Source organism: Argentina silus (assembly GCF_951799395.1).
Source record: "Argentina silus genome assembly, chromosome: 1".
Lineage (NCBI taxonomy): Eukaryota > Metazoa > Chordata > Actinopteri > Argentiniformes > Argentinidae > Argentina > Argentina silus.
This window is the reverse complement of record NC_139655.1, coordinates 16,332,865-16,356,685: the sequence shown is the minus strand read 5'-3', so window position 1 is coordinate 16,356,685 and position 23,821 is coordinate 16,332,865. Positions and strand designations below refer to the sequence as shown.

Genomic DNA, 23,821 nt, shown 5'->3' with positions numbered 1-23,821 from the left:
GCCTCCCTCGTCACACTGATGCACTCTGGGAAGCGGGGGAAATGATGGTTATCACCGTAATCACGGCCGATACCTCCAGCCTTTTAGTGCTCCAGAAACAAATGGGCTATTACCAAATTTCAATGAAATGATCCAGCACTGACGCATGACAGTTTTGTATTGTATTATGAAAGTAATGGATGGGGGCATTACATTCAGTTTTTTTTTTTTTGGGGGGGGGTCTTTTTTTTCTTCCAAATACCATCTGCTCAAATTATAGTTCAAAAAAATAGCTACATTTTTCCTGAACTTCAATTGCCTCTATTTGCAAACAAAGAGTAATTGCAGGGATAATAGTGAAATGTACTATACTATGGTGTTTGAAGGCTTAAAAAAGGCATACCTTTTTTGACTGATGTTGCTTTAAATTCATGTGTGGGTCCTTTCTGCTTCTCAAGTTTTCCCAAATTGGAAAAGTTTATAGTAATCTTTCCATAATCTCTTTCCTTGATGAAGGTGTTACAAGGATAATACATTTTAAAAAATTAAGAAAATATGTTTGAATTTGTGTAAAGAAGAGTTTCTTTGTTTTTATGTTGCTGTATCTATTCTTTATGAGGCTGCATACAGTAGTGTCTTGGTGCGACTGAACAGTACGGCAGGTAGCCTAGAGGTCGCTGGTTCGATCCCCACTCTAGGAGGGAGCTGGATGTGAGCTAGTAACTGGAAGGTTACTGGCATCATATCATCATATCTATCTAAGGTTACTGGCATCAACTGCCGTTGTGCCCTTGAGCAAGGCACTTAACCCCTAACTGCTCCAGGGGTGCCGAATATGACTGACCTAGAGCTCTGTTCTCCCTTGGGGGAGACGTGTGTTGTCTCAGAGGGGTGCAGTGGGGGTGTGCACGTATCAAATTCCTACAATTGATGAAAATTGATTGCATGGCCAAATAAAGAGTCTTCTCCTTCTCAGTGTTTGGCACTGCTCTATCTCTTTTGAGCACCTACACTATGGACAGCAACACAGACATGAACTTTTGCACTATACCACATTCAAAAATGTGTTTACGGTTCACACTTGACCAGCCAGAGGAGGATAGTTGAAGTTGACCCTGATTCCTCTCTTCTTCCGACCAGGGAGTTTTTCCTTTCCACTGTGTCCTGTGTTTTCTAGGTTTTTTCCCGTTTTTTTCCTGGCTTGCTTTTTTGGGGTCTACGGTCAGGTGTTAGTCCATATTGTTTATATTGTATTTATTGTTTATATTGTTTAATTAGTGTGCTTTTAAAGCAAGACACTCATGGTATCTTGCATACTTATTTTTCATAAGCTGACATTTTTCGGACCCTACTGCTCTTACATTGTTGAAGCTAGGAATACCGAACCAACTTCCCAAATCCGCCCCTTCTCGAGATCCCTTCCCCAAATGGCTATTGTGAAATCTCACTTTGAAGTAGTGATTCTTTGGGAATTTTGGATACTGAAGTTCATTTGACTATAACTGATAAGATGATGTCTGACTGGTCCATTCTTACAACAACTCTTAAATTGAATACTAGAGGTTGAAAGACGGGTATAAAACAGAAGGTTGAGGAACATATCATTCTCTTTGTCTTCTGGTCTTTGGTCCCAGCTGTTGTGTGTGAGTATGCTATACAGGCCATGTGGTGGTCTCTCTCTCTCTCTCTCTCTCTCTCTCTCTCAAATATTTTTGATACTTAACTTAAGCTACAGTATAATCTAAATGTGCATGGGTATTTGCATACATGGGTTAATCTTTAAAAACACTTTAACTTTAAAGTTGCATGAATGAACAAGGATTTCAATATAGACTACAGTATACGGTTGCTATGGTCATACTCAAAAGGCTACTGCTCTTTGATCTTTTGAGCTAGACACCCCATTTAAAATACAAATTTAAAATGTGCAGATTAACATTCCTCACCAAACTTCTAACGGCCTCTCTGATTCATTTTCTTCTAAAAGCATTTAAAGCTGCACAAATTAACATGGGTTTCAACGGAGATCATGTTATTGCTATGGTCAATTTCAAAGTGTTAGTGCTCTTTCATCTTTTAAGGAAGACATACTGTACCAAACCATCTTAAAATGTTCATGCTGACCTTACTTTAGTTGTTTGGATGCACATTTCTGATGTGATGCTTTAGAGTCTGTCCATGCGCACCACCACACAAAGTGATTGCATATAGCAAGAGAGAGAGAGTAAGGTAATGCAAAATGGAGATGGAAAGTAGTTACATTATACAGTAACATCACACATTTCAAAACCATTAGGCTAATATTTAGTTCTCATGTTCATCATGCCACATTCAAACAAACACACTTTGGGTGCATGCATAAATTGCCTCTCCAAGCACCGGATCGCGCGCTCTGGCACACATGTGGACCAAGCTCATGTTATTAGGAGAAGGAGAAAGTCTGTTTCTAACCTATTTTTTAATCACTCGGGTCAAATTGGAGATTTTTTTCTGGAGAGAGAGAGAGAGAGAAATATAACTTTTTATACATTTATTAAGTAAGAATAGAGAGAGAAGGATTTTCTTTTTTCTTTTTTCCCATACAAATTATAACCAGTCAGCTAACCAGGAAACTAACTATCTAGCTTGCTAGCTCCGTCAAATATCCAGAGGCAATGACCACTCCACTCCATTACCAGTGTGAACTCAACCCAGTCCCATGTGCCCTCTCATCCCCTGGGGCATTGAACATTTCCTCTCCAAGCATTGTGAGTAGCCCTGTCAATTTTCTCTCATTACTGTATGTAGAGTCAATCACATACACAAACACAATCACATTTGTAGTGTTTGTCTCCACAGTAAAATCCTGCCCTGAATGGAAGAGCTCTTCTCTCGTCTCCTGATATACTATTATTATATATACTATTTTAGCCAGCTGAGCAAGCACACTAAGTTTATTTTCTAGTTGTTTTATATTGTTTGTATTGTTTATGTTGCAAAGCACTTTGTGACAAATTGTCTTTTGTAAAAAGTGCTATATAAATATACTGTATTTGATTGATTGATTGATAGACTGAGAAGTTCGAGAACGGAGAACAATCTACCGAGAAGGGCCTTCTACAGAATGAGACTCCTGACAAAACACCAGTTTGTGTAGGTGGGATTCAGAATGAAATGTAGAAATCAGAGGAGGCTCAGAGGAATAACGATAATCGGATGTTGCGCGCACATCCATCCTGTACCGTCTATAGGGCACAGTAGCCAATTGTTGAGCAGACAGTTAGCTGGGAGCATATGTTATTTGTGGGAGGCAACACATCTGACTTGGGAGACTAATACATAGACTGAGGGCAGTTTTTAAGGAGAGCCAGTATGCAATATTCAGAGTGACATTGGTATTAGCTACAGCTTCAGCAGGGAGGGCACTGAGACACTCATGAAACATTTATCCATACTAAACCAACCCATGCATTAGTGACTTACTGTGCCAGAGCTCAGACTTTAAACTTAGAGGTACACAGGTAGCACAGGCTGGTGGAGGTAGAAATCAGAGGACATGCTCATTGGGTTAGGGTTAGGGTTAGGAATTCCATGCCATGCATTACAATGAGCCAGTCTTCTGATTTCTACCTCCACCAGCCTCCACTGATCTACACTAAACGAAACTCGAGTTCACACTAAGGTCAGTGTTCACTAATGGATAATCTGTCATACAGATATACAGCACAAAGGGTCACTGTTAGACACACACACATACATACACATGTATACTGTTTTGCGCTCTCATCCTCCTTCCCCTCCTCCCTGTCCTTTTTTTAGGTCCACCATTTCCAACACTTCCACTTTCCCATGTAGCTGTGCAGTGTTCTGAACATCTCTGCACCCAGAGAGCGATGCGCAGAGAGGCAAAAAGACAGCCTCGGCACCACAGACACAGGGCCATAAATAGCCCGGGCCCTGTCTGTGACATTACCTGCCTACAACAAGATAATCATGATGAATCGCTCCTGAGCTAACCACTCGCACCAGGGAACAAAGACAGGCACAGACGCAGCCAGAAACACGCCTCCCTCTCTTTTCTCCCTCTCTCCATCCACTCTCTATTCTTTCATTAACGCCTCCCTCTCTCCTCGCTCTGTTTTCTATCTCAAGGGGGTAGATATAAAAGAGAGAGAGAACTGAAGAGGAAAATTAAAAAGGGTTAAATAGGGGTTGAATGCCAACCACAGTGTTTTGATGGATGAAGGGTGTAGTGAAAGGTTGTTGTACATTGTTAAAAACTGACGCCTGGGTGTTGGGGGACAACAGATGGGGTGAATTGCAGTGTTGGGGAGTAGTTCCACTATTTCTTCCCTCACTGTCCCGTCTGTGCCTTCTGTCGTACGGACTCGTCATCTGTCAGTAACTGACTGGCCTGTTGGAAGTAGTTTCGATGTAGTGAAACTACAGTAGTCTAATTGGTAACTTAATACATTTTCAGAGTAGCTTCCCCAACACTGGTGGATGGTACAGTAGAGTAGCTCCATCTGAGGGCGAACCCCCTCCTCTAATGGATAACAATGTAGCAGGGCAGGATGGTAGAGGTAGAATTCAGAGAATTAGAATTGTAATGCATGGAATGGAATGAGGAATGGTATAAAAATATCACCATTCCCCCTACAATAAAGCTGTGAAAGGTCAGAAACCTGGTGAAGAATCGAATGAAAAACTAAGTTAAAAATAAGTTCTTTCCAACTCCTCATTCTTTTTTGACCACTGCACAATAAATGTTAGAGAATAACTTGTTTGTTCATATGCTTAAGGTACAAACTGTATGCCACAACATGTGCTGACACATAGAGTAATGTAGCATTATCAATTATCCCATGACGACCACATGTCCTTTAACAGTACCCACCATTATATTGTACTCTTTTATTGTGCACTTTCTCCTTCTTACTACACCTAAGGCAGACATACTGTCTTCAAGAAAGGTTCTGACACTGGAGGCTGGTGGAGGTAGAAATCGGAGGACGGGCTCATTGAAATGTATGGAATGGAATGAGGAATGGTACGTGAGCCTGTCCTCCGATTTCTACCTCCACTAGCCTCCCCTGCTGTACAATATGACTCTGCCGTTACTCAGCATCAGTGTTGGTTGTCAAATCCACAAATGTTGACTCCCAGACAGGTTTTGGAGGTCAGAGAGATGATTAAACTGAATGCCTTCTCTTGTGCTCATACAGTCATGACAGCTCTCTTTCCTCTACTGTGAAGTTGTCATCTTGGGACAGGCCTCTCACAGCTACAGGAAGTCCTAATACTAGGGATGACAGTGGCCTTGTTTGCGCCACTCAGGTTCTATCAGTGTGTGTTTGTGTGTGTGTTTGTGTGTGTGTGTGTGTGTGTGTGTGTGTGTGTGTGTGTGTGTTTGTGTGTGTGTGTGTGTGTCTGTGTGTGTGTGTGTGTGTGTGTGTGTGTGTGTGTGTGTGTGTGTGTGTGGCCAGTTACTTTAAACAAAACACAGTGGCAGAGACTGTTGACGGAAGGGAGCGCCCAATCTAATGCAAACACATCCAGAACGTCGACGTCATGGTGCATGGTCACACCCCTACAGCCACTGTGGAGGAGTGTTGGAACTGGTTCCTTTTGGTTTCTAGCCCCCACCTATGTCTCATCCTGTAGGCTGGGCCTCCTGCTGCTGCTTTCACCTATATATGCAGTCATGTGGACACCCAAAGAGTATGAATGCTGTGAAAGCTAAGTGCAAGAGCTACATCAGTGGAGGCTGGTGGAGGTAGAAATCGGAGGACGGAATGAAGAATTTCTGCCTCCACCAGCCCCCACTGAGCTACATGTAGTAGTAGAGGCTAAGGGTTAGGGAAAGAAATTATATTGGGCCTGGCAGTGCAGCTCAGCAGGGGAGGCCAGATGAGGTAGTATACAGGTGCATGGTGGAACGATGGAGAACATCTGGGCTCCTAATACAGAGCAGCAAGCAAAGGCATTTATTGATTGGTGGCAGTCCCCTTGAAAAAAATCCAACCTCCACATAAATCTGAATTGCTGCGAGGAAAGGTTTGTCAGGCAAACTTATAGTAGCTTGCCGGCTAGTAAATACAAGTCTAGGTATCAGGTGGCATTTGCAATGGATATATTTTGTCCTTGCGTCATACAGAATCTATTAAAGGCCCAATGCTCAGTAACATTATTTAACAGACAACTTACTTTAGGCATATTTACAATGTAAAAACACTGCAGCCCTAGTTATAACAATTGTTCACACAAACCAGTTTGACCTCTGAATAAACTTAAATGTATGTGATGCCTGATGGCCTTAGTGCCCTGGCATTTGGCCTTTGTGCCCTAACAAATTGTGCCCTTTCCAAGACCATGTGGCCTTGCCCTACTTAATTCCAGGCTTGGTGTAGGTATGAGAGGAGTGATCCTGATTCAAACAACTACTGCTGATATATGGCATATAAATCAAAGTAATGATACATCCCATGCTTCAATCAATACCATAGATATTAGTACACTGAAATCCCTTTAGCCAGCAAAACACATAAATAGTAAAAAATTAAGTGCTGTTTGGTTTTATTGATGCATAGGTGGATTTACAATTTCATAATAATGGGAGGTAAGAGTTTGATACATTTAGATAAAAAGTCTCACTTGTGTTTTGAGCAAATATCAGTAGTTGACATAATTCATGATAGACAGCTTTGAATATAAACTAAATAAACGTAATGCAGTACAATGTTCTGACAATCACATTATTTTTAGCTCGCTACCAAGAGGAGCAGAGAGCTTCATGCAAAGTTGTTATGCCACAATTGTGAAGATTCAGTGTGTTCCTTGTTTTCTTTATCATAAGATTTTCTCCTTAGCAACCACATGACATGTCTTTCCACTGTACAATAACTTCATTGTCTGCTTTTTAAATGTCTTTCACGGTAAGAGGGAGGGGATGTGATGAGGGAATGGTGTGAAATTGTGGCTTTATGAGGATGAGACATTTGTGACAGTTGAGTTGACATTACAATGGAAATGAATAATACTTATGCCTGTTTAAATGAATTATGAAGAAGTAGAAGAGGGCATTCTAATTTTAGAAACTTTTCAAGATTACTCTCTGTTATTTGACTGTCTTTGTTTCCGGCTAAAATTAGTAAAGGTTTATTGTGTAGAGAGAAAAGTTGGCAGCATATAGGACTGAGAGTTCAGTGTTGTAACTTATCATTTAATTTTCCCTGTTTGATAGGATGACACTCTCTTCTCTCTCTCTCTCTCTCTCTCTCCCCCATCTCTCTCTCCCTACACCCCTCTCTCCCCCCCCCCCCCCCGTCCCGTCCCCTCTCTACCTCTCTTTCTCTCCATCTGTCCTGTCTGCCTGTGCTCATGAAGACCACAACACTACTCTTTCTTTCTGTCAAGGTCAAACAGCAAAGTTAACAGAGAGAGTATGAGATAGAAAAGACAGAGAGAGGGGGATAGAGAGAGAATCAAAGCTAACGGTCTCACCCACTTGCCCACACAAGGGCTAGTTACAGTGCGAAGCCCCCATCATTGTAAATGTCTGGGCTGTCATTGTAAAGCACACTGGGTCATGTGTCTTGCTTATGAACAGACAGGCCTGCTAAGGTCAATGCTCCAACCCATCACTCTTCACATCCTTTCACTACACACAACGGCCATGTTGTCATATCAGACCCTGCCCCGTCTCCTCTTAACGGTCTTGTAGTCAGAGAATCACCTTCAATAAGGCAGTGGGGAAATCATCAAAGACAATGTGTGAAATGTCAGCAGGAATTATATTTACATTAGCTGGAATTTCAGTGCGACTAGAAGTTGATGGAGAATTACTGAGGTTCATACAGTGCCGCTGAGATATAATTGTCAAGCAAATGCTTGTTTTGGTTTGTGTTCGACCTTGGTTCCTTAACATGCTTTTGGCACCAAAATGGCCTCATTGAAAGGTGCTGAGGACCATAAACCATCCGTATTTGGAGCATAAGCCATCCATATAAAACACACACGCATGCACGCGCACACACACACAAACACACACACATACACACACACATACATACACATACCCTTCTTCTCAGCAATTGCTATCACTGTTACTGCCATACTTCATAGAGCTATACTCAAGCCTCTGTTAATTAACTGTTACTAAACCCTGAGTGGAGGCTTGAACACGGCTCTTTGAGTAACACTGCCAAACCGAATAGAAACACAAAAACATTGCTGAACACACAGAAAAGCTATTTCTGCTGACGGTGCACAAAATAATAATAATGTCTAGGAAACTAAACAAACACAAAATGTCAACAGAATCTCCTCTGTTGACCATTTGTAATATATTTGGGTGGGGGTGGGGGGTTAAAACATGTGGATACTGCATATAAGCACAATGACAGTATCATGCAAAGAAGAATCGCCTCATACTTTTTGGAGAATGAAACGCAGTTCCTATGGGGTAGATCGTATTTATACAAGTCAGTGAAGAGGCGTGACAAGCTGTTCACATTTACAGTTCTTGTTTGTTTTTAGGTCGTTTAGCCTAACATCTTATCATCAGGAAATGAAATGCACGTTAAATTGGATTAAATATGAATATTGACTGCCAGTCAAGAACTTTACACTTTTGGCCCTGAAAAACTCCCTATTTGCTATGGCAGTATGTTCTGGGTCATTATGTTACTGTATGATGAAGCACCATCCAATTAATTTGGAGGCATTTGCTTGTACTCGAGCAGACAAGATGTTTCTATACACTACAGAATACATTTTGCTGCTGCTGCCAGCAATTATAGCATCAATTAAGACAAGTTAACCAGTTCTAGTGGCAGCTATACCACCATATGCCCAAACCATAACACCCCCTCCACCATGTTTCACAGATGAGGTGGTAAATTGTGCTATAAATCTTAGGCAGCTATTTTTTTCTCCAAACCTTCCTTTTACAATCACTCTGGTACATGATCATATTTGTCTTATCTGTCCACAAGACCATTTTCCAGACCTCCAGGCTTTTTATGTACTTTTCATCAAACTGTAACCGGACTATCCTTTTTTAAGATAACTATGGTTTGCACCTTGCAATGAAGTGTCTGTACTTCGGTTGGTGACATATTCTGCGGATTGTAGTCTCAAACACATTCACACTTAACTCCTGGAGAGTGTTGTTGATCTTAGGACAGTTTGGGGGATTTTCTTAATTATGGTGAGCATTGTTTGGTCATCCACTGTAGAAATCTACCTTGGCCTAACAGCTATTTGCGATTGCAGAGCTTTTTTTTTTTTTTTAAATGTATGATGTTCCAAACTGTTGATTTGGGCACGCCTAAGGTTTTGGCTAGGCTCATGTTGACAGCCATCAATAGCAGACTCCAAAGGCAAAAGCAAAGCCTAGTATCAATACTAGATTTTGACAGCTCTCTTATGCCTGCACAAATGATGTGACGGAACACACCTGACTAACCAGAAACCCCTGTCAAACCAATTTTCCCATTACTTTTAGTGCCCTGAAATAGGGGGAATATGTATAAAAAGTGTTATAATTTTTAAATGGTGAAACCAATATGTACACAAATACAATCAAATAAAAGCTGTGAATCTATACTTTAACCTTACAGTAATTGTTAAGGTTAAAGTAATTCGAACTTTTGGAGTACAAAACCACTGTTTTAGTGCTGCACTGTTACATTACTTACGCACTGTATAAAGGTGAGTGTGACTAGAAGAGAGAAGGTCTAAGTAAAATGAAACAGTAAATAAGTAAATAAGACATAATAAGACATCCACTGTGGGTTTGAACTTAGTTCCAGGGTTCCTGCTCCATTTCCACTGTGTTAGCCTGGGCCAAAACAGGGCTTAGCCAGGGCTAAGGGCCCGACCAAACCATTTTCACTAACATTTATTCATCTCAGTTGCCATTTTTTTCCTCACGCCTCAACGTAGTCTACACTTTTTCCAGATATAAGACAGATCAGTGCAGATAGTTGCCCTATCTGAGGTAAGACAATGGGTGGTATGAATTGCCAAATGGGGCTTAAAGCCTAGCATAGAAATACACCAATAACTCTACTTCCTAGGCTTAAATTATTGGGCTTCAAGCACACAATCAAAATAATTAATGGCTAACTATGGAGGCTCCAGGTTAGGTCCAAACAGCAGGTGGAGGATTGGGTACAGTCAGAACACAGCGGTTATGTTCTGCCTGAACAGCATGGCAGCATCCCTCAGTTCTATCAAGCCTTGAATAGCATTTCACTGTAATTGTGTCAACATTGCAAAGACATGACGTACTGTATAACTAAAAGCGTATTTCCACCAAATGGATGTAGAAAAAAGATGAATTATGTCATAGAATATGACACGCCTGGAGATTGGCAAACTCACGAGTCATTAGAGAGAAACGATACTGCTAACTTCGGTGTACTCAATGATGTATAGGCCTATGCCTTCAATTTCAGATGCAAACTACAAAGACTCACATTGCCAATAAGGCTAGCGCAGCTCATCAACACCAAGGTGAAAATTACATGCTGAATTATCTGGGCATTATAAGTAGCCAGGCCATAGATCAATAGGCTATGTTGCTTAGTTTGTCCCATAACAATACATTCCAAGTCATACTTACATGAAAAAACTTAACTTTGGACCCCCTTCACCAGTATGATTAGTACAATTATAAGCACAGCAAGATGGCATTTTGACACACAACTGATCATTTCGAACTATTGAATGAAATTGGCACACCCATTCTCAAAGCTTTATACATGCATGTATTGGGGGGCAAATTCATGTGGTAGACAAATCCCAAATTGTTCTGCAATTGCAGTAAATCAATAATAATGATACAAATTATATGTAGTTATAAATATTTCCTTTAACTTCGCCATCATCTAACGCATCCAAATAATGGATTGGCCATCATTTGACGCCATCAATGGCCATCAAATGACACACTTTGCAAATTCCTAATTTATATCACATATCATAACAGTCATTATTTTAATTTAATTAATCATCATTACATTTTTATTGGGCTCCTGTATTGTCATCTTGAATTCATGATCTTGCAGTATAGCTAACCCTAACCCTAACCCTATGTTCCAACTATTCTTAAGAAAGTTATTGTAGACACGCTGGAATTGGCCTCATTTGGCTAGGAACAACACAGACTCTGAATTACAATGGCAATTGTCAAGTGAGAACTACAACGGTACCACGAATGGCTGGGCAAGCTTGTCTCGGAGCCCCAGACCATCAGCACCGGAGTCCCACAAGGCTGCGTGCTCTCTCCTCTACTCTTCTCCCTCTACACCAACAGCTGCACCTCTAGCCACCCTTCTGTCAAACTCCTGAAGTTCGCGGATGACACTACCCTCATTGGATTAATCTCCAACGGTGATGAGGCCGCCTACAGGGAGGAAGTTGACAGCCTGGCTTCCTGGTGCAGCCATAACTACTTGGAGCTGAACGCCCTAAAAACTGTAGAGATGGTAGTAGACTTTAGGAGAAGCCCAGCCCCAACCGCCCCCCTCATCATGTGTGACTCCCCAGTTAACATTGTGGAGTCATTCAGATTCCTGGGGACAATAATTTCTAAGGACCTCAGGTGGGCGGAGAACATCACCTCCACCATCAAGAAGGCCCAGCAGAGGATGTTCTTCCTGCGGCAGCTGAAGAAATTCAACATGCCGCAGAAAGTGATGGTTGAGTTCTACACGGCCATCACTGAGTCCATCCTCATCATTGAGACCATCCTCAGCTCATCTCCTAAATCACCGTCTGGTTCGCTGCCTCCACTGCCAAGGACAAAGGCAGATTGCAGCGGATCATTCGGTCAGCCAAGAAGGTCATCGGCTGCAACCTGCCATCTCTCCTGGACCTGTTCCACTCCAGGACCAGTAAGAGAGCAGGAAAGATCATCGCTGATCCTTCCCATCCTGGTCACCACCTCTTCCAGAGACTTCCATCCGGCAAAAAGTTCCGGTCAATCAAGACTAAAACATCGCGCCACCTGAACAGTTTCTTCCCCATGGCAGTGGGGCTCACAACCAAGCCCCCTGCCTCTCTCTGACCCCCCCCACCCTGTCACACAAACAATGCACTGACAGTGTAATTTATAATTATTTAAAATTATTCTAATTTATAGTGTACATGCCCCACAACCATTTCACAGCCTCTTATGCCTACAAGATGTATTGTTCTGCTGCTCTTTTTTGTAAATTTGTAAATTTGTTATTGCTATTTTGTTAATACTTCGCTATTTTGTAAATTTCTTGTCAATATTTGATATTTGTTTTTTATGTCCATGCACCAACCTCACCAAGTCAATTTCCTGTATGTGCAAATATACTTTACCAAATAAAAGAATTCTGATTCTGAGTGGCCACTAGTTTTTGCAGCATGCCCGCCAGACTGCCGGTTGATACCCTGAGCATCAAAACAAACTAATGAAAATGTACAGCAGAGTACAGTAGGAGCAGGCACAACATAGACAGATAACAGTGCCATGCTCACTATTGTATTACTTGACACACACACACACACGCACACACACTCATAACAAATTACTCTCAAAGAAATACACAAGGGGAAGGACAACACTGGAAATAGGTCACAGTTCCTGCTGCTCACATTCTGTCACATATAGAAGAAAGGGAGCAAAGCACCAGGCAGTTGCTAGCATAACAGTACTTCCCGTTCAAAATTACCGACACAATGGCCATTAAAAACCAACACTATTGGAGTTGCTAACTGGAGGTAGTTAAGCAATAATCCCCTTACACGATGGAGTCGTGAAAGCAAGTCTTCGAGCAATGCTCTCTCTCTCTCTCTCTCTCTCTCTCTCTCTCTCTCTCTCTCTCTCTCTCTCTCTCTCTCTCTCTCTCTCTCTCTCTCTCTCTCTCTCTCTCTCTCTCTCTCTCTCTCCCTCCCCCTCTCTCTCCCTCTCCCCAAGTATAGGCACATACACACTGTTGACATAAGGGAGGTGGGGATGGTGCCACAATAATAATAACACATTTATTTTGTATTGTGCTTTCTTCTCAATACTCAAAGACACTACAACAAATAATATAACAAATGACTCTCAAAGAAATGCACAAGGGAAAGGACAACACTGAAATGGGTCACAGTTCCTGCTGCTCACATACCGTACTTCCCGTTCAAAATGGCCGACACAATGGCCATTAAAAACCAACACTACTGGAGTTGCTAACTGGAGGTGGTGGCAAATATACAAACACTGTTGAAATAAGGGAGGTGGGGTCTTGGCTGGGGGAAAAGCAGGTTGTCATTGGAGATAGGGTTGGGGATGGTGCCTATACCAGCGTGTGCCTATACCACACATAGATGTTTTGGTCACAGCTGAGGGATAGCAGGTACAGTGGGTGGAACACACACACACACACACACACACACACACACACACACACACACACACACACACACACACACACACACACACAGGTGTTGAGGCAGTCACTCAGTGAAGAGGAGTAATGAGTACTCAGGGGGAATATACCTGCCAGCTTTACCACCTATCTGTCATCAGCTAAACCCACAGTCACAGGCAACATGCGGGAAAGCACACACTCGTCCACAGTTTGACTCAAACACATACAGTGTTACACACACTTAAAACTAATTTACAAACAAACTTATGCCAGCAAGCTCACATGACAAATGCACAGTCTAAACTGGGGATGGGAGGGAAGGAAGGAGAGAGAGAGGAAAAAAAAGAGGGAAGAGAAGACCTGAAAAAAATGACACTTCAGCTCACAATTGACAGCTTAATTCAAATAGAAGACAAAAATATGTAAATTGTCTAAATTTACCAAATTAAATGTGTTGCTGCAGGAGTGAGAGAGAGAGAGAGATTGGGAGGGGGCTGGGGGACTATTGAAAGAATAGAAACGCCCACAAGCATCTACCCATGCCAACCTCGGTGGAGTCCTGAGACAAAACCACTGGGTGTACGCCACTTTAGAGACACATCATGAAAACCAATACCTCCTTCCATGCTTTCATTTTTCCTCCCTGCTACCATCCCTTGCTCTCTGAGTGATGAACGTAGCTTCAGGTGTGACTAGTGTGTGTGTGTGTGTGTGTGTGTGCGCGCGCGCGTGCGCGCGTCCGTGCGTCCTTTTTAAGACTTCTGCATATCTGAGAGAGGGAGACACAACAGCCATCTTTTCTTTGGACTCTCTCTCTAACTTTTAGTATCTCTTTCTGTCTATTGTTCGTTCTTGTCTGAAGCTATTCCTTTGTAGTTGGTCTTGCAAGTTTCATTCACACATCACATTGCCCTGAGCCTGCAGCCTAAATATATCTCTCAGTTGTAGCTGTAGTGTAGTTAAATTTCTTCCCTTGTAAAGCAATTGGTAATTCGGTTAAAAATATTTTCAGAGTAACACTGCCAAATAAATGCTGTCTAGTCTAGCAACTGCACTGAAATATGACTGTACTAATATCTATAATAGGTTTTGTGTAAGAAAGTTGATTTCGCCTCACACACACACATTTATTATTTGTTATTATGAAAATAATAACAGTGTATAGTGTACTAGTGTATAATGCATTTCGCTTTTCGATTTGTTGATCTTGAATATTCTTAATCAAAGATACAGTGGATCCGCGATATACATTCTCTCCAGACGGTATGCCTGGAGCATATGTAATTCGTAGGAGGCAACACGTCTGGCCCTGCGAGACTAGTCACTCTCTAACTCACTGATGGGGGGGAATCCTGAGTCACGTTGCATACATTTATCTCAATATTTGCGCACTTCTCTCTCTTAAAGCGGATCCTAACTTCAGGTGCTTAATTCAGTGTTCGGTGAAATGCGTAGACACAGTGATATACACATTTTCCCAGTCTTTTCTCTGGAATTGAATGTAATGAACATTCACCGCAAAAAAAGCTAAATAAGCAGTCTCAAAAGCCCAAATGTTGTGAGATGTACAATAACCTGAATACTAGGTTACTACAATATTGTGGACGACCATTCAGGCTAAGTTGTGTATTCCTTTTATCATACATACATACATACATACATACATACATACATACATAAAGGTTAGAGTAGAACTTCTGCACAATTTTTTTTTTCCAATAGGGAGAAGGGTTTGTGATTACGAGATTCATATATTCATAAATATAGCTATATTGAGATCAGCCTACTGTTTTCTGTTGCCCAAAATATAGTGAGATTAGTGTGGAGGTCCACAATACGAAAGAGAAAGGCAGGGAACATTACTGTGGGGGAACAAGACTCCGCAAATATTAACTTTGTATCACTCAAAAAAGAGCTTAACTTCAATAAAGGGCAATATAAATAAAGTGTACAGTAAACATGTTGTCCCCCACGAATGATGTAGCGCCCCTCTATAAAAAGACAGTGATGGAGAAACCTGTGAATGTAGCAAGACATAAAAACGTTTTATTATGACACTCTGGTTGTCTGTGTTTTACAGTGTTGTGTCCCCGTTGCGCACAGGGAGTGCTTTTCCCTTGGTGCGGTCACCTTCTGTGACCAAATAGAAAAATAATGTGGGCGCCACTAGGCTACTATCGTACTAATTCTTATTGATACAAAATGCCTTTACTTCAAACAAAATATTTGCACAGACGATATTTGCTTCTTACAGCTTTGCGTTGACTTCTGAAAATATTATTCCCAAATTCGTTAGCTAAAACAAATTATTTGCACAGGCAAATTATGTGGTTACAAATGCGAATGGCTATAAACACAACTCTGGTTTCTGTATTGATATAGGACAAGTTTCGCTATGAAATTATGCTGTATAACAGACTTAACTCACAAAATATTATTCCCAAATTCGTTAGGCTATATGCCTACAGCTGCATTTTTTTTTTTTTTTTGCGCAGAGCTCCTGAACGGCCGGTATGACGGCAAATCCGATTTGCTGTGAATATTTACTCGGGTAGCGTCTATTTCCGGGTCATTTCCGGGTTTTGATATTAGGCAATAATCCGAAGTGTGAGTATGTGTATTTAATGGATGTTTTCGGGTGAAATTTCGCTAATCTGTATTTCTATTGAGCTCGCGAGAATCACTACAGTATTTATCGAATTAGACATTAGGCAGCCATAAGTGCTGTTCAACTCAATCATTAAAATAAAATCACCAGAGTCAATGTTCACACCAAGACGGATTTCCACACTGTGACAGATCATGTTACATGGACTACATGATGATCTGTCACAGTGTGAGTGGAAATCTGACTCAAATTAAAGCTAGCTTGATACAAACATATATTAGCTCAACTGCACCTGAAAATATTGATTGAATACAAATACTCAAGCTTCTGATTATTGTGCAATATCAAAACCAGGAAATGACCCGGAAATAGATGCTACTCGAGTAGATATTCACACCGAGTTGAATTTCTGCTGGCACCAGCTTTTGCAGAGCAGAGCTTACTTGAAAAAGGTTAAACTTTTCATAAAAAGCTGCGTCCATCAATGTCACTTTTACATCAGCCAACCAATCAAGTTAAAGGAGGGGCAAACAAAAATTTCACAACAAGATAGCATCTACTTCAGTTGAAAATGAAGATGTCTTCCACTACACTTTCTGAAATAAATATACACTCTTTTTGTATGACACAAACACTCTCTAAATGTATTTACCCCCTCTTGCTAGCAAACTACTCTGTTACTAACATTTAAATGCCTACAAAGTTTGTGTTAGCATAATCTCTAATCGTTGCTACAGTGCATTCGGAAAGTATTCAGACCCCTTAACTTTTTCCACATTTTGTTATGTTACAGCCTTATTCTAAAATAAAATTCCCCCATCAATCTACACACAATACCCCATAATGACAAAGCCAAAACACGTTTTTAGAAATGTTTGCTAATTTATTAAAAATAAAAAAAACTGAAATATTACATTTACATAAGTATTCAGAGCCTTTGCTATGACACTCGAAATTGAGCTCAGGTGCATCCTGTTTCCATTGATCATCCTTGAGATGTTTCTACGACTTGATTGGAGTCCACCTGTGGTAAATTCAATTGCTTGGACATGATTTGGAACGGCACCCACCTGTCTATATAAGGTCCCACAGTTGACAGTGCATGTCAGAGCAAAAACCAGGTCATGAGGTCGAAGGAATTGTCTGTAGACCTCTGAGGCAGAATTGTGTCGAGGCACAGATCTGGGGAAGGGGACAAGAACATTTCTGCAGTATTGAAGGTCCCCAAGAACACAGTAGCCTCCATCATTCTTAAATGGAAGAAGTTTGGAATCACCAAGACTCTTCCTAGAGCTGACCGCCCAGCCAAACTGAGCAATAGGGGGATAAGGGTCATCGTCAGGGAGGTGACCAAGAACCCAATGGTCACTCTGACAGATCTCCAGTTCCTCTGTGGATATGGGAGAACCATCCAGAAGGACAACCATCTCTGCAGCACTCCACCAGTCAGGCCTTTATGGTAGAGTGGCCAGATGGAAGCCACTCCTCAGGAAAAAGCATATGACAGCCTGCTTGGAGTTTGCCAAAAGGCACCTAAAGGACTCTCAGACCATGAGTAACAAGATTCTCTGGTCTGATGAAACCAAGATTGAACTCTTTGGCCTGAATGCCAAGCGTCACGTCTGGAGGATACCAGGCACCGCTCATCACCTGGCTAATACCATCCCTACGGTGAAGCATGGTGGTGGCAGCATCATGCTGTGGGGATGTTTTTCAGAGGCAGGGAATAGGAAACTAGTCAGGATTGAGGGAAAGATGAACAGAGCAAAGTACAGAGAGATCCTTGATGAAGTCCTGAGTGCTCTGGAGCAGGTTCTCAGACTGGGGCGAAGGTTGACCTTCCAACAGGACAACAACCCTAAGCACACAGCCAAGACAACGCAGGAGTGGCTTCAGGACAAGTCTCTGAATGTCCTTGAGTGGCCCAGCCAGAGCCCAGACTTGAACCCGATCGAACATCTCTGGAGAGACCTGAAAATAGCTGTGCACCGACGCTCCCCATCCAACCTGACAGAGCTTGAGATGATCTGCAGAGAAGAATGGGAGAAACTCCCCAAATACAGGTGTGCCAAGCTTGTAGCGTCATAGCCAAGAAGACTTGAGGCTGTAATCGCTGCCAAAGGTGCTTCAACAAAGTACTGAGTAAAGGGTCTGAATACTTATGTAAATGTGATATTTCAGTTTTTTATTTTTAATAAATTAGCAAACATTTCTCTTTGTCATTATGGGGTATTGTGTGTAAATTGATGAGGGAGAAAAAATTATTTAATCCATTTTAGAATAAGGCGGTAACATAACAAAATGTGGAAAAAGTTAAGGTGGGGTCTGAACACTTCACGAATGCACTGTATTTACCTTGCCAGCTAAAGCACTGTATCAGGTAGCTAAGCAACAACAAAAGCCCAGCGCTGCTTTAAAAGAAAAAAGCTCCCTGTGGACACAGCCCCCTGCTACACTCCTAGCTCTCCACGCTATTATGCTGTGTACAATGACGTCACCTCAAAACTCATAAACAATCTCTATAGCAAGACACATCTTTTACCATAGTTTCATCAATATTGAGCCAGTCAGTGTAATTTCGTACATGTCCCAACTGTATGGAAAGACCCATCATTCACCCAACTTTCATCAAAATTGTCCCAGTGTTGTCGAAGAAAAAGCTTGCGGCATAAGAATGGACAGAGACCGCTATATCGTCCCTTCTTCGATTTCACCGATGTGGGACAATTATTGTAGCTTTCTATGGACTGTAGCTCTATTCAATACTATACAGCATTTGTGTAAGAATTCAATTTATTTTCTAACCCATTGTGTTCTGATTCTTCTTGACCATCAAAGGGAGGGTTATTGACTGACTGACTGAATGTGTGTGTGTGTGTGTGTGTGTGTGTGTGTGTGTGTGTGTGTGTGTGTGTGTGTGTGTGTGTTAAAGCCCCCACCCAATGGATGCTTTTGTGCTTAATGTGGAAGTTAACACACACACTTGCACAGTTATGCATCTCTGCAAGTGTGAACTAGATTAATTCACCCTCACAATTTTCACTCATTCATTCTCTCTCTCTCTCTCTGTGGACTCTTTTATTACACAAATTACACAGCTCCAGCTGTCTGTAGGGGAGAGACTGGAGCAGCATGCTTGGAAACTACTAGTCCTCCAGAGCAGCAGCCTACTGTAATTGGGTCTGCTTGTTTGCTGACAACTTGCCATTGGTGAGGGATGTAGAGGGGAAAGTGGTGTGTGTGTGTGTGTGTGTGTGTGTGTGTGTGTGTGTGTGTGTGTGTGTGTGTGTGTGTGTGTGTGTGTGTTGGATTATGGAGGTGAGGGTGGGGTATGGGGGATAAATAGTGCTGCTTCAGTCAACAGTGAGAGAATATGAGCGTGTTTACAGTGGGTTGAAAACGACCCAAAATTCATACTCACGTAAATTAATATAAATTCTGTTGGCTGCACACAATCTGCACGTGTTACAACAAGAGGAGCAAAACCGGTGTTTAAGGTAGGGCTGTCATGGTAACCATGCCACTACACGTGACAAGCCATCCGCAAGGTTAGAAGAAACTACCGCAACAACCGCCATTGTTGCGTTCCCCCACCCCTCCCCTTTCTTTATGTTTTATTATTTTCAGTCGCTTGTACCCCAAAACAAACATTGAGTTCAATTAGATAACAACGGAAAGGCTGGGTGTCACATTTGTTTCTTAACTCCCAATAATGAGTAAGAAAGAGCCGGTTACAGTCGAAATATTACTGAACACTGATTTGGAGAAGTTGACTCTATTTTTTTGATCAACGATATTGCATTCCCCTCGCGGCAACGCTGACACTCGCACTGCACAGCTCAAATCAAGACAGGCATTTTTTATCAGACATTCAAATACAGTGCCCTGAGTAAGTAATGGGACAGTGAAGCATTTTTTCTTCTGGCTCTATACTCCAAAATTTGGGATTTAAAACAATTATTATGAGGTTAAAGTAAAGATTCTCAGCTTTTATTTCATGGTATTTGTGTACATATTGGTTTTACCATTTAGAAATGACAACACTTTGTATAGATTGTCCCCCTATTTAATCCCCCATAAGTAATGGGACAGATTCAAATAATGTTCAAATGAACAATCCTTTGCATGCAATAACTGCCTGAAGTCTGCGATTCATTGACCCCAGTAGATGCTGGGTATCTTCTCTGGTGATGCTCTGCCAGGCCTGTATGCAGCCATCTTCAGTTGTTGTTGTTTTTGATATTTTTGTGTAAAGTCTTATCATCAGGAAATGAAATGCATGTTTAATAGGATTTAAATCTGGAGCTTGATTTGGCTAGTTGCTATGGCAGTATGTTTTGGGTCATTGTCCTGCTGTATGATGAAGCGCCGTCCAATGACTTTGGAGGCATTTGATCGTACTTGGGCTGTCAAGATTTGTCTGTACAATGTAAAATTCCATAAAAATTATATTGTGGTTCCACCACAAGCTGCAGTGTTGAAACATGATTCACTAGTTTAAGATATAGTCAAAATCCATATCAAAGCATAGATCCATAGCGATATACCTAATAAACCGGTCTACCGCCCAGCTCTAGTCTGCAGTGTGGAGTCTGCTGCTGCTGCCAGTGCCATGGTGAGCATGCGATCATGCCAGCGCAGGTGTAACTCGTTGTACTGTAGGAGTGATTGTGGGGGGGGGTGCAAACACAAGCACGCAAACACATGAAAAAAGTGATCTCTCTTTGTCATGATTGAACAGATTTCATGCAGATATAATGACTAATGAGGGTGTCAGTGAAGAATGTATTAGAGTAAACATTTTCTTGTGAAAATGTACTAGAGTAAGAGGAAAAGTTACAAGATTTATAAACACTCAAATAAGGTACAGATACCCCCAAAAAACTAAAAACAGTACAGTAATGAAGTACTTATACTTTGTTACTTCACACCACTGCCTGTTTGGGTCTGTATCAATACTGCATGGAATGATTTTACAGCACAGATTGAGCAGTGCTGACCAAAGGGTCCCACCAGGGCCATCTGACCAGCTGGTGGGGGCTCGCTCGCTCACTCACACATACATACCCACACGCACACACACACACACACACCCACACACACACCGGTTTATATGCTCCTCTCCCCAACCCCACGCCTCATCACGCCCACTCTAATGAGGCATGCTGGGTAATTAACGCCTATATTAAGCGCCTCATTTGCATAGCTGTCCAGCTCCACAAAGCCCTGACGTTTCTTTACAAGCTACCTCACCGTGGAACTAAGACGTTACTCAAGGAGGAAAAAAAAGGGAGAGAGAGTGAAAAAGAGGGGTGGGAGGAAGAGTGAGAGGGACAAAGAGAATGAGAGAGACAATGAGAGAGGAAGAGGGTGAGAGAGTGAGAGAGATGGAGAAAGAGAACATCTCCAACTATTACATCTTATTTAAGATCAGAAAGCACTTAAGATGCAATCGGGAGAGAGAGAGAGAGAGAGAGAAGGAGAGAGAGAGAGATGGGAGGAGAGAGTAAGAGAGGGGAAATGATATGAGTGGGGCAGTTGAAGGAGCGCCTCTCTTTTTCCCTCTTGTGACATTTTTTCCTCCCATCTCTCTGCCTCCCAAACGACGCCAGCAAAGTGTAGCGAGAGAGAGAGAGAGAGAGAGAGAGAGAGAGAGTGCAGAGGGAACAGTTCCCAGGTGGAACAGTTCCCAGGCATCGCGTTCCCAAGTCGACACATGGAAGCCTGAGTTATGCTCAGTCGTTCCACTTCGCCTCCACAATTTATGTACCACTCGGATAATGCAACGCCTCTCCTGAAAAGACACCGATAAATCTGACCCTGTTTTTCTATTCTCTTTCATTCAGCACTGCTGTCTTTCTCTCACTCCCTCTTTTCTGTGGTTTACATCTCTCAGTTTTCTCTGTTTTTCAATTTCCTATTAACAAAGTCAATTTCCTGTATGTGCAAATATACTTGGCCAAATAAAAGAATTCTGATTCTGATTCTGATTCTGATTTTTGTAACGTTAGATAAGTCTTTGTCATATCACTTTTTTGTCTTCTGTCTCTCATATCATACACACGTGCGAGCTTGTACACACAGGATGACACACACACACACACACCCACAGATCATTCTGGGCATGTATTGTGTACAGTTCACAGTGTACCACACAGGTACATATTCACACATACTGTGTAGGCCTATAGTATACCAAACACAGACACACACACAGTAACAAAATACACACACGAATGAACACCATGAATTCTGAGGTACAGCAGGAGATTCTTGAACAGAACATCAACCCATCAGTCAAGGAGCTAATGCTGGGCTGAAAATGGGTCTTCCAACAAGACAACGATCCAAAGCATCCAAGCAAATCTACCAAAGAATGGCTCAGGAGAAAGAAGATTTGTGTTTTGGATTGGCCAAGTCAAAGTTCTGACCTAAATCCAATCGAGATGCTGTGGCAGGACCTGAAGCGGGCAGTTCATGGCAGACACCCGTCAAACCTCACTCAATTGGCTGAGTTCTGTAAGGAGGGGTGGACAAAAATCCCTCAAATCAGATGTCAGAGAGTGATTAGTGGCTATACGAGACGTTTACTCCAAGTTATCGCTGCTAATGGAGGTGTCACAAGCTATTGACTGATGAAGTTCACATATTTTTGCACACATGAAATCTGAGTTTTTGTTAAATAAACCACTTTCGTTAAATAAACAATGACAATATATCATATTTTTTTGTTTGTGTCCTTTATTTGGAATGTCTTTATTACGAATTGGGGTTTAGATAAAGTTCATTTTAAGATTTTATACAAAAATAATGACCATCCCTGTAGGGTTCACAAACTTTCAAGCAGCACTGTATGACCATAAGAGACATTGTTTTCCTCCTCTCTCAAGATGCCTACATGTGTGACTCCTGTCCTATCTAAATTAGCGACATTAATAACAATGTGTTCTTATATGCCGGGGCGAGTTTAACAACAAGAACCCATAGTCTCAACCCGGAGACTAAATTCGACTAAATTCTAGATGCCATTTATATAGAATATTCCATTACGGCAATTTGTTTACTCTGAAGCGAGAAAACAAGGAGGCATAACAACACATTCAACGACGTCTACTCTGGCCATTGAGTGCATGCGAACGGCCAGAGGTCCCTATATCCATCACCACCACCTTTGCAACACCACGAAGGATATACTTAAGCAAATAGAAAAAGCTGCAGTAGGCTATCGACGAGTTGTTTTAATTTGTTATTTATGCATATCCCATCCAAAATAAAATGCAAACTTACATGGGGTTGGACACTCTTTTTATTTTATCTAGCCTACAAAAATCCTGTAATCCGTCAAACATCACGAAAGCTTCTGTTGAACAACCGCAAATAGCCTACCCGCATTTTATAATAATCTACGGCACAGCATGAGCTCCAGCAACGAAGAAAAATCTGAAAATCCTTCCTTTAGAAATCAACGGACCTCACTCGCTCCCTTCTGACAATAACATCTAAATCAATAGACATGCATAGAATCGCAGTCGGTTGTCATATTCACTTACCTTTTCCAGCGAGGACGCAAGACTGTCCCAAAATCACCCAAACAAGGGCAAATGGCACTCCAACCATCTTCATGACGAGAAAACGAATTCAACTGGGACGAAATGACCGCTGTTTCTTTCTTTCTTTCTCTCTCTCTCTCTCTCTCTCTTTCTTTCTTTCTTTCTCTCTCTCTCTCTCTCTCTCTCTCTCTCTCTCTCTCTCTCGCTCTCCTCGTCTCCTTCACTTGATATTCTACACTTTCTTGATATCTGTTCGACTCACCGAGTCAGAATGAATAAAGTGGGGAACTGAAATTGCCGGTGCGCTA

At 41.7% G+C, this 23,821-nt stretch overlaps 1 protein-coding gene across 1 annotated transcript in view; it reads right to left on the bottom strand.

The window, feature by feature from the left end:
* clstn2a (calsyntenin 2a) overlaps positions 1 to 23,586 on the bottom strand; it is a gene marked incomplete at its 5' end in the record, with an annotated part of 133,870 nt that extends 110,284 nt beyond the window's left edge. The window contains one exon of the mRNA XM_083684835.1: positions 23,514 to 23,586. Coding sequence (XP_083540961.1) covers positions 23,514 to 23,586 — 73 coding nt within the window. The remainder of the gene's footprint in view (positions 1 to 23,513) is intronic.
* Between the last annotated feature and the right edge of the window lie 235 nt (positions 23,587 to 23,821).